We start from the raw sequence: 12,472 nt of genomic DNA, 5'->3' as shown, positions 1-12,472 counted from the left end.
CAACGGATTTGCAATAGTTCCTTCCTTTAAGAAACTCATCGTTTTGAGGTTTTTCCAAGACCATTCCTGGAAGTCTTTAAATTAAAATGGTGGTACCTCCATCTTGATGATACTTTTCAAGTTACACAATTTGTTTGCTGGTGGGAAGCCAGTGAGGGATCATGTCCTTGTCACTTGCTAGCAACTCCTGCTGGTTGGTCTAGGTGTAGGGAGTGGGTGACTGAGTTGCACTGTTTCCCATTCACTTCTGTTGAAGCCTGTGCAACTGTGCTATGTGACACTATGTTGTTTTCAGCACAGTATACAGGTAAAATCTGTTATAATGTGACTGTACTTATAGAAATCATCTGTGTGGTTTTCATTGTTCTAAATGAAAGATCTGTGCTTCCGTCATGTCGCTGACCAAGCCCTTTAACAAACAGTCTTTCATGTTAATGGAAATCTAGAATGCAAAAGGGCCACATGTCGAGTCTTGTTCTGACCCTGACCCTTTCTTCTGAACATCTCTTTGCTAGTGCTGTGAACAGTATGCACCTGCTGTAGCACTACACACATTCATATACACACACATGACAGGTGTGCAGCAGAGAGAGCCGAGTGTGTTTTAAAAATCCTCCAAACTCATAAACACCTCTCTCACTGAGCTTTGATGAGGTCAGTTCTGCCTCTGCGGCTCAGAGGAGAGGAGAGAAATTGACCATATAATTTTAAAACGTTGAGGGGGTTTAATTTTACTTTGAGTTATTTTGGTCTGCTTTAAATTATGTTAATTTATACATTCTTTCCTATGTTTACACAAGGATTTTAAAAATTTCCTCCAGTGCAAAACTGTTATCACCCTTACAAATCAAGAATCACTGGGTTTGAACACAAATTGTAAATAAACCACAGTTTTGCTTGTTGAACTGAGAGCTGAAGGTGAAACAACGCAATTCCCAGAAAACAGGGATTTTCTAGGGGGAACTGATAATGTATGTGGTACACACACACACTAGATGTAACCACTCAACAAACATCCTTGTGTTTGTAAGTGTCTAAAAGCATCTGACGGTCGTGCAAACATCTGATGAGGTCTGCAGCCAAAGACGCAGACAAACGACCCATTCAGGAGCACGGCAAAGTCTGAAGTCAGGAACTCTTTCCCTGCAGCAGACGACAGTCTGTGAAGCTGTGTGTTCACAGACTCCATCAATCACACTTGCTTTTTACATGCAGAGCAATCCATTTGTATTAAGTCATAAGAGAACAATTGGAAACAAAAAAAGCACCACTGGTAACCTCAATATTTTTCTTTAAAATAAACTTTCAGATTAGAATATTCAATAAAATGATTTACTGTTCCATTGCGAGACCTCAAAATGTGCTTCATTGCAGCCTGTGTAACAATGGGAGTTTTTTTAGACTTGATTTTTACTTCTCTAAATACCACACACCAAAAATATTTCTTCATTTGACAGATGATATTTCAGTTAAAAGGCATAGAAGTTATTTTGGCTCTGATGTGAAATGATCATGGTGGGCAGGCTGCTCTATCCTCACTGTGATCAAAACCATGACTAAACATGGTTGACTGGCTGACTAAAACATATAAATTATATATTTATTGTATATTTATGTATGCCAACTCTTCATCAAGTGATGTATTATGAAAAGTATGAAATGAAAAATAATCATCACATGGTTAATGCTGAAAGGACTCACAGCTTACTGATGTTATAGCTGTTTCTCCGGGTCTCAGACCAAACATTGCAGAGACACATGCATTGAGACATTTACTTTGCAAAGATTTATGTAACAGTTGAGGTTGTTTTTTCTAGCAGTGGCGCCTCATAACTACATCAGTGAATCTGAATTTTTTTTCAGTAGCCTCCCACGACTGTCTGTGGTGATGATTTGATATGAGGTTATAGGTTAAAGATTCTACTGTCAATTCCTGCGTGAGTGACACATAAAGGAAGCAGTACAATGCCACCAGGGGCCTCATTACACAACTAACAGAGCTGGAAAGAAGGTGTGTTTTGATCCCATTCCATCCATCTGTTGCGTGCCCCTGCAGGCTATCTCTAAAAGTTATAGATGATAGATCTGGCAGGAAATAACTTCTGTAGTTACTTCTGGTGAAAATGTAAAATGTGAATGGGCATGACTAGACACTGAGCTGCACCATGGCATCAAGTTTTATGGCATGCCAACCCCGGCAATATCATATTCTGTAAATCATCTGTGATGTGCCACTGACAATCTCACCCCCTCTGCAAACTCTCTCATGTAGTCATTTGATTTGCGGAAAGCCACAGTTTCTAGCGAGCAAACATTTTCTAACTTGTATGTAATCTGACAGCCGTACAGCAAACGTCAGTTTAAAGATGTTAGCAAGATCCTGAGCTGGCAGCCCAGGAGTTTACATGTTGCTCCAGCAGAATTGAATCCATTCTGAAGAGTGTGTGCAATGCATGTTACCAAGCCAAAGCTGTCCTTATGAGGTGTTACACAACTGATGGTAAAGTCTCTCTTTAGTGAAATTTAATACAACATACTGGCTGAATGTTTGCAGATCATTTAAAAGTCTTAAGATGTCTTAAATCCAGATTTACAAAAGAAAATATATAAGTGACCTTTTTAAATGAGACCAAGTGACACTGAATACTAGAGTTTGTAAGTTGATGCTTTTTTGTGGTTGTGAAATTGAAAGAAACCAAATGATTTGATATTTCCCTGTTCCAACAGCAAGGGAACAGACCTTTTGTGTCTAAATACAATGTTGGTTAACCAGAAAATCTCCAAGTCATTACAAGAAGCAGTGAGATGGCTGGGAAGAGACCAGTTGTGCAGCTGCAAATCAAATACACCCCAAAGTGAAGGAGAGAGAGAGAGAGAGAGCACTGATTAGAGGTCAGCTGTTGGATGGGTTGAAGTGCTGTTATGCTTCAAAGCTTCACATCATCTGCCTTGACTACGAGATTCTCCACTGAATGAGCTATCTGTCGTAGTATTTTATTTTGCAGTCAGCAATCATAATGTGAGTTGCCCAAAGACACACAAGCCTCTGCTCCTTCTCAAAGCTGCTCAGCCACAGTCAAATTGAAGCTGCAGTGAAACCAAGAACTGGATTCTTCCATAAGTGGAGTCTCTGATGGTTACTACACCCTGGTCTGCTTTCATTCATGTTCACACAGATGTAGGCTGTTTTTTTCCCTTGTCATTTCACATCAGTTACTTTTGCAGAGAAGTGATACTGCCTAAACAAAAGGCCATGTAAGGGCTCATAAGTAATGCCACATCTGGGTTGAAAAAAACAAACATAAAGGGCACAGCCATGAATAGAATATTTTGAAAACTCATTTGGCAACCATCACAACATGGCACATGGCAAAAGAGTGTGTAATGCATACAGTTTATAGGTTAATTACTCCATCCAGTCACAAGCTAAAGTTGGGTTAACAGTTAAAGGGTCTTATATTACACAATAGGCTGAACAAAATGATAAAGACTGAAGTACCTGCGATAAAAATCAGAGGGGGCAGTCACTGATGTGGAATAAAGGACACAGAGATCATGTCCTCCGTATTTATTTTTCGGAATTTAGGGTTTATCGCAACCTGTGGGGAAAACTTAATCATGGTCTGTGCTTTATTGGCTAATTCCAGCACGTTCAGACTCAATATATTTAAATGTGAACTGCCCATGTGTTCATTCTGTGAGAGGGACCCCTCCTCTGCTGAGGTTTGTCTCTTTACCCCCCTCATTATTTTGTGAAGGTTTTCTCCTTTGAAGCATTTCTGATTTGTGATTTGGGGCTACAGGCACCCTGTAATTTCCCACCAGAACCAACTCATGTTGGAAAATAATAACGATAAAGAATCACATTAACTAACTAAACAGTTGACAAATAATTAAAATATAATGTCCAAATGCTTGGATAGAGACTATTTTCTGTGTGGGGTAAGGATTCTCTCAGGCGAGGGTGGGGGCTTTTTGTGGGGTGGAGAGGAGGGGGTGGGCTCATGACATTTCTAAAAATCAAGCTAGGGCCCTGCTGGCTGCGTATAAGTCATAAGATTGTCCATTGGTAAAGATAATAATTAATTTTATTATATTATATTATATAATAACTCCCTTGTTCTTCTCCCGACCGCTCTTTTCCCAGCAGCAGTTGAAGGCATCACGAAAGCCTGATCCATTGATCCGGAGATCCAGGCGCCGGCAGGACTCTGGCGTTTCCACGCCTCCCACTTTCACCCCCACTGTGGTGAATCTCCGCTCTCCTCTCTCTCTCTCTCTCTCTCTCTCTCTCTCTCTCTCTCTCTCTCTCTCACACACACACACACACTTTGCCAGACTTCCAGGAGTTGGAGAGACCGGCCATAGACGGAACACCGACACAAGGTTTTTTTTTTTTTTTTTTTAAAAAGGAGAAAACCATATTCTCTTTCACGCATGGATCTGTTTTCTTCTCTGGAGGGATTTCGAGGAGGTGCGATGGTTTGCGCGGCCAGAAATTCTTTTGAAGACTCGTACAGGAGAGAAAGAGCTCACGTCCTCTACGCTGCAAAGTTGTAAAAGTAGTTTCCCTTGAAGTTTTTTTTCCGCCACCAGTTCAGACTCCGTGTTTCTCCAGCCTGCGGGACCCACAGCCATCATGGCGAGGCGGACAGCGGGGAGATCCGTGGCTTTGACGCCGAATACGCGCGCCGCTTTCCGGCATAAACACCTTCGGTTTAACAGGGGCTTGTTGGCTTTTTCGTGGAGCTTCGTTTTAATCTGCTCGGCTCTTTCTTGTGGATATTGCGGAGCTGAGACGGAGTTTTCCATCCTGGAAGAAGCGCAAGTTTTGGCCGATCAAATGAAAAAACTGTCCTCTCAGGAGCTGGGAGTTTTTACTATGCAGGTAAAAGACAATGATTTTTTAAAAAATAGTCTTTAAATTTGTCTTAAACGTGAAATTGTGCGATATTCACGTGGCTCTTCGAGCTGTAGCGGGGTTTAAAAATCATTAACTGGCACAAACATGACTCATAAAAGGCCCACACATTAAAAACAATGTAATAATCACAGAGGGAAACTTTGTTGACAGAAATGTTTCAGTGTTACGAAACAATAAGCTCTTTGGTTGCCTGTGTTGCTTCGCTCAGTGTTGCAGTGCAACAACAGGCGCTTTGAAGTTAAGGACGCATTTATCTGGGACATCAGCACGCTGGAGGTTTGGTGTGCCTGGATGGCTTGTGTTTCACCTTTATTATGCTCTAATCTGTTCAAATTGACGATATTCTGACACATTTAATGTGTGTGTGTTTGCTTGTGTCTGCAAATGAAAAAAAGAGGACTAAATCAGTGAAACAGGAATAAATCCATTTTTATCTGAGCACCCTCAAATCCATTTAGAGAATCAGCTTCTGGACACAAGGAGAACTGATACTGATTATGAATAAATGCAGGTTATCATTCTGTCAGTGCAGCATGTGAATAGACACTCTCCATCATCTGTAGTTGGATCAGATTGATTGCAACTAACGCTGCTGCAGCTAATGCTTCAGTTAGTTAATCGTTTAGTTAGTAAAATGTCAAAAAAAAGAGACACATGTTCCCAGAGCTCAAAGATCATAAGGAGACATCTTCAGATTCCTTGTTATGTCCATCCAACAATCCAAAATATACAGTTTACAGTTATATAAAGGCGTAAAAAGTAAATTTGAGAAGATTTAGCAGTGACATTTCTGTGTGTGTTGACATTTCTTGCTTGATATATGTCTTAAACATATTTTCTGTCAAACCATAGGTTGATTATTTCAGCTATAACTAACATGTTTTTTTTTTTTATTTGAAGTGACCTGGTTCATGGTTATGTGTCATTTTTCTTCCTTGTTGGAGACATAACACTCATCTCTCACAATCCGAACCTCCACTGTTTTACAAAGCATATAGCGATTGATTGATTATTGTATTTTGAGCTGTAGACATGTAGTTTTTTAAACTGATTTGTTGATCCACAAAAAATGTCAGCAGAAATTAAGCAAATATGCCAAAAAATGCTCTCTTTATAGCTTTAAAAATATGGATATTTTCTATATATGCTACGAAAATGCAGCAGAGACACGTCCTTGCCGTGGTCATCCCTGCAGAGCTGCACTGAGTTGCCAAATGGCAGGAGGTGCAGGGTGCAGCAGTGCTGGGTGTGATGGGGGGAGTTGTTTAGCACTTCAGAGGCAGAGAAGCTCACAGGCCCTGAACACAGAGACGAGGCAGCAGGGGGGGGGCAGCCCCAAATGGTGTTTCATCTTCTCTGCTTCCACACAGAGCTGCCTTCATCCCAGCTCTGGGAGTCGGCTTTGAGGGCTTCCTCTGATCCCCCTGGATCCGCCTTTGTCACCACTCATCCCTACCTGAGCTCCAGTTTGTGCTCAGTTTCTGTCTTATTCCTTCCCTTCCCATTATTTTGCGGGTGTATATACTCAAATTGAATCAGCTCCCTTTTAATTTCTGACTTCTTATCTTTTCTTATCTCTGCCATTTTTCTCTCATCAGAGTAAAATCGTTCTATCAGCTGCAAAAATGCAATAAATCCATAATAATTTAGGCTTTTGTCACTCTCACTTTATGTTTCATGACTCATTTCAGTTTCATGTATCCCTGTCAAATCATCATAAAAATATGCATTCAGCATAGTTCCCCTGTACCGTGGGAAAACAGTTCTGAGGCGATCATGTTGTTGTACAAGCTGTGAAAATCTGACTTGGCACGGAGGTAATGTGAGTTTGATTGAAGCGGTACATTTCATGGATTTGTGAGGGCGGTTTTCCACGAATCTAAGAGATGTGCATCCAGCAAAAACAGTCCGCATCTGCCCGTGAAAACAACTGCAGGAATCCGTCGGCCATGCCGGCTGCATGGACACCTGCTCTGGTGGTGAGATGTGGCCTGACTCTCGGTCTGCAGGTGTGTCAGTTGAACTGGATTTCACTTTATCTTTGTCTCTCTTTGGCATTTCTCATTTCTGTCTGCGCAGTGCAGGAGGCAGTGATTTTTTCCCATGGTGTGATATTTGTTTTTTTTCCCACATATTTCTGTCCAAACAGAATTATTGACTTTGACTGGAGTCACAGCTGACATTCATTATCTCTAAGAGACATTTTTTCATGTTTTCTTTTTGGGCACAGAGACTTCAACACGCAAAGTTAATGCTGTACTATTTCAGAGGAGATCTGAGGGGTTTGTTATCACATCCCAGCATCCCCATTTAAAATGTAATTCTAACCCTCTCCACTCCACCCCTTATTCTCTGGCAGATGTGTAATTTGACGCTCGCCTCGTCAGTGCTTCAGTGAGTCACTGGGTCAACCTTGTTCAATCTGTCATTGAGTTACTTAATTATCAGGGGACGTGACGGTGTACAGTTGACAGTTGATATGTCAACTTTTCAGAGCTGTTTTTACAGCATAGTATGAGCTCTCTCAGGTTTTGTTTTCTTTAAGATACAATGCTGCTGCAGTTCCTTTCAATCCGATTATTGATTAACTGGAAATTGTACAAGTTCATAACAATCAGCCCTCACACAGCATTCCATATTTCAGAGTGGATTAGTCAGCATAAAAGTAATTGGCAACCATTTTGTTTTTTGATTTGAGTAATTTTCAAGCAAAGATTACAAACGTTTGCCTGTTCCAGCTTCTAAAATATGAGGACTTGGTGCTTTTCTTTGTGTTATATGATAGTAGACCTAATATCTTTGGGTTGTGTGCTGCTGGACAAAACAAAACAAAGATTTATCAAAAAATGACGGTTAGTTACCATTTATTTTTTCTTGATGTAGCTTATGTGGCCTCTAACACCATCAGTCCAGCTGTTGCTATTACCATAGCAATGTGCATTCTGTTTCCATTATTCCATCATGGTGAAATTGTGTTATGTTCACATTATTTACACATCAAGTTGTCCTTGTGTTTAATGTTCTTTACTTAAAAAGGACTTGGTGTGGCTCCTGTTGAGCTGCTGCTAATTCACACTGTTGATCTCTGATTCGTTGCTGTCTGGCTTTTTCTCTCAGACCTCGCAGTTTGATAGTGTATAAACAAGAAAGTTACATGTGATCTCCCACTCCAAGAAGAAACTATTTCTTATCTTTCAGAAACATTTATGACACTGATTTCCCCTGTGCGACTCTCGATGGTTGGTGTGAAGGAAGGCAGTCTTCTCTGATATGTAACTAATGAGCATTTCATGTCAGATTTTCTGTGGCTTAAAGCAGAAGGCTTTACATGACAGTCTGGATTTAGGCTTGGATTTAAATAGGAAATTTAACCTCCTTTCCCTTTGCTGTGTTTTTAAAACAAAACTTGTGTCATGTGGACGCCTGCCAGAGCCAGGACAGCGGTGCATGTTACCACCAACAGCTATAGAAACATGGTCTTGATCACTGTTGGAAATATAGGGAACCTTTAATGTAAAGGCATGCATGGATTGTGAAGCCAAAAAGAGATCACTCATCGGTATGCTACCAGTCCAAGACCCAGTCTCTTTTACTGAGAGGGTATTTGCGCCCAATTGGTTGATTATTTATGAAGGAAACTTCACTGTGTTAGTTTTAAGGGTCATAATCCACAGAGAAGTGTGGTTTGTTATTGAGGCTGGCACGTCCAGTCTCCCCGGCCCCCTAATTGAATATTGATAGTAATTTGAGGGCAGTGGAGGTTTGTGCAGGAAAAGAGAAAATTGGGGGTAGCTCTGGCACTGTCATTAGGCTGTGATTTTCTGGTTTGGGTTTGGTCCAAGGGCAACAGAGCCCAGAATCCTGCTTTGTTGTTTTCTTTCACTTGGACTTTACTTTTAGATTAGACTTGATTAGGTTTGTTTTAACACATATTAATCTCTACCTGCCTTTATTCTAATCTTCTTATTCCCACTTCTCTACTTTCTCTTTTGTCTGTCTCTGGGCTGCTCACGCTGTGTTTCTTCTCTTTTCCTTACTTTATCTTGAATGCGTTGCAGAGACAGGCAGATAGGGAGGAGGAGGGTTTGAGGATATACAGCGGGACATCAGAATTCCTGGTAGGTTCTCTGCAGTACAGCTTCAAAGCCCTCTTGCCTCTTACTGCATTGCCAAACAGTCAAGGTTACTATGAGCCTTGAAAGCCCTGTGCTCCATGAGGGACTATTACTATCTCTCTCATTCCCTCTTCTGACTTTGCATCTGTATTTCTTCTTGTTTTGCTGTGCATAATTGCAAATGTCCATGCAATTTATTAAGCTGACTGTACATCTAGTCTACTGTGTCATAGCACTCCATTCAGAGACTCAATTGAAAATGTTATGGTATGTATAGACCAGGCTCTGTGAGAGGAGAGGACATGTATAACATTTTTCTTTACAGTAGCACTCATCCAAAGGGCAAATGAACACATATGTGTCAAATATATCTCTAAGCACATTCCTGAACTTGACTTGTTGGGGACATAATGGGGCTCTTTTTGTTCCTCTTCCTTCAGGGCACAGAGGTTATGTAACATAACCAACTATTCCCAGTTAGTGCTGTGTTGCAAATGACAGAATATGGGAATTTTGAATCTGGGCCTTGTTTTCCCACATTTTTGGGTGTACATGATTGAAAGGGATAAAACTCTGTGCAATTGATTTATTAACATCTCAGGAACATTTTACCTGGAAACCATGAAACAGTGCTGCTGTGTTTTGTTGACTCATCCATCCACCCCAACCCTAAATGCCTCACATGCAGACTGCTGTTAGGTGCTACAATTTACCAATGTTCCCTAAATCCTTCACATGCAGTAGAAGATAGAGAAGCCTCAAGGCACAAATTAGTTAGTTTGAAAAGAGCAAAATATGGCGTTCTAAGATGAGTTGAAAACAAGTGATTTATCTACCTGGGTGGGTCTTAATGTACCTTGGTGAGAAATGCTGACAGCTGCTAGAATTCACCTAACACTAAAACGCAAGTATGTGTCCTAATAAGCTGCTTGCACAGATGACCTATGGGCTCATTTTTCACTGGACAGTCTCAGTGTTCAGGTTGACTGAGCTACAGGTGCTTTGCATTAGTCAGCTCCTTGTTTTTAGTCCCGCCATAAATTGTGATGTGCCTCAGTGGTTTAGGAGCCCTTTGAGGCTGTGCTGAACTATCTGCACCTCTGTTCTTTTTTTTTCCATTTTAACTGTTGCTTTTTTCCCCAAACTGTTATTGCAGGGAGATTTTTTTTTTAAACACACTTCCTTGCTTTCACACTCAGTTATTGGATTCTTGGTCTCGAGTTGCTGCTGATATATGAAGAATTTATAACTCCACTTTATGCTGTTCTGTTTGTGTGTGTGTGCTCCAGTGTTCTATCTTTCAATTTTAAACGAATATGGTAACTGGTATAATAAGTTGTTGTCTATTTGTGACCTTATTTTCAAAAAGCTTTTCTGTAAAAGTCTTGCACAGTTGCATTGAAATTAAGGATTATATATATATGTATATATATATGTTATGAAAAATAGGGCTTACTGCCAACAGCTGCAAAGTCCCACAGCAACGTCTGCAGAGTTTTAAAACTTGGCATGATTTCTGTATCAGTCTTCTGAATTCTTGGCCTGTCCAAAACGCAGAGAAACAGCCCGGTTCTGTGGACTGTTACCTTTATCTTCCCGTCACAATGCAGGAGAGAAGAGAGCAAAGGGCCACATTTTCATTAAATGTAGGGCTGCTTGTATGTTTTGGCCTGAGTCCAGATACCGAGAGGCTCTGGCGCCCCTTCTGTCCGAGCGTCTCGCACCGCAGTGTCTCCAGCGTCCAAACCGAACACACACCAGACACGGTGAAGTCCCCAGGCTTGTTGGGCGAAACGGGGAATTAAGTGCTGCTGTCAGACGGAAACCTTGTTGCTGCTGGATTTAATAAAAACAACCGTATTTCCAAATTGTCAGTCTAAAGTTTTTGAATTCTTGCACAGGGTCACTGGTTGGTTTCATGATCTTTGCTGTTATAAAGGGCAGTCATGGTTGAAAAGACAATGCCCTCTTATCCTCTGTCTGTTTATCACAGTTTTATTACAGTTATTATCCACACAAGCGTCAAGGCTCAAGGCCAGTCGCTTGCTCACCCACTTTGTCCCAGACTCAAATATCTAACCAATTACTGGATGGATTGCTGTGAAATTTTGTACAGACATCCGTGATGCCTAGAAGATGAATCCTACTGACTTTGGTGATCCCCTGAATGAAATGGGTTTTTCACTTATCCTGCCTCTCAGCATCCATGTGATCCTTGTCTTATTGCAGCCCAAGTAGGTCAAGTTATACACTGGGATGACCCAGTTGACCCAGCTCTGCTCTTCAGAAGTCCAGTCAAAACGTGGGCCAGTGTTGGTTTGGAACTGGTCTTCAGGAGCCCAGATAAGGTTTTTCCACAACATAGTTGATAAGTTAAGGTTTAAAAGGTTTTAAAGGTAAAATTATATCTACTCCTTATCTGAATCTATGATTGTGCGTATATTTTCCATTTCAAATCTTGGCCATATCCATTTTTAACATTTGCCAAATTGCCTCCACAGAGACCTTAACAGACATCATGTATAATTTTGTGTCATCTCTCTTTGAATCTACCTGCAGCCTACTCCTTAAGTTAACTTTGTGCTAGAAGCCTGTTGGAAGAAAGATATGGGGAGAGAAACATTTTCAGGGATATGTGATTTTTTTTTTTTCTGCCGACCTCTTGGACGACATGACTCCCATTCATTTCATTCACATCCCTTTAATTTTTTTGCCAGTGTAAGTACAGCCTAGTGCACTGTCTCTTGGCTCCTTCTGGACTGCGGTCGGGATGGAGCATGAAACTGATGTTCTTCCCCTTCTGCACCAGCTGTTGTGGTTTAAATCTGTCTGTACTGTCGTGGCCAGATCATTTATCTGACTGCTTTTTGATCTGTTTCCCACATTTCTCAGTTGAAGGAGGCCTCTCTCTGTTTGGCCTTGACTGAAATCGGTTTTGCAGTGTTTTTGCAGCTTCCTCAGCCTTCGCCTTTTTTGTCTGCTTTTCCCAGCGCCCTATCTTTCCCGCACTTGTGGCTCGTACTGACCCGCCCTGAAATACCAAGATACTGTTAAGAATCTGCACTGAACGTTGCTATCTGAGTGCAGTGTGGTTAAACATGGTCTGATTAGGGAAAATAGATATTTTTTTACTCGCTGCAAACATCCTGTTGTTATCAGTTTTACCTGAGAGGCACTTTAGGATGATACTTGCATGTGTGCATACATGCCTCTGTGTACTGTATCATAGTCATATGTAGAGCTGAATGATTTGTTGAGTAATTGATTAGTCAATTGACTAAATTAATCTGAAATTGTTTTGATGATTAATCATTGCAACCATTATTCAAGTTAAATTACCTTTATTTGTTTGTCATTGACATGTTATCTGTTCCATAGCCAGTTTACTCTCAGTTCAGGCAAGTTTTTTTTGTTAGTCCACCTCACATTTCTT

At 40.9% G+C, this 12,472-nt stretch overlaps 1 protein-coding gene across 1 annotated transcript in view; it reads left to right on the top strand.

The window, feature by feature from the left end:
• Positions 1–4,322: 4,322 nt before the first annotated feature.
• The window catches only part of cachd1 (cache domain containing 1), a 79,822-nt gene continuing 71,672 nt past the window's right edge, over positions 4,323–12,472 (top strand). Inside the window, exon 1 of the mRNA XM_018696467.2 lies at positions 4,323–4,888. Coding sequence (XP_018551983.1) covers positions 4,640–4,888 — 249 coding nt within the window. The 5' untranslated portion in view covers positions 4,323–4,639. The remainder of the gene's footprint in view (positions 4,889–12,472) is intronic.

The sequence above is a fragment of the Lates calcarifer genome, linkage group LG17 (assembly GCF_001640805.2).
Source record: "Lates calcarifer isolate ASB-BC8 linkage group LG17, TLL_Latcal_v3, whole genome shotgun sequence".
Lineage (NCBI taxonomy): Eukaryota > Metazoa > Chordata > Actinopteri > Centropomidae > Lates > Lates calcarifer.
This window is presented reverse-complemented; position numbering and strand designations above follow the sequence as displayed.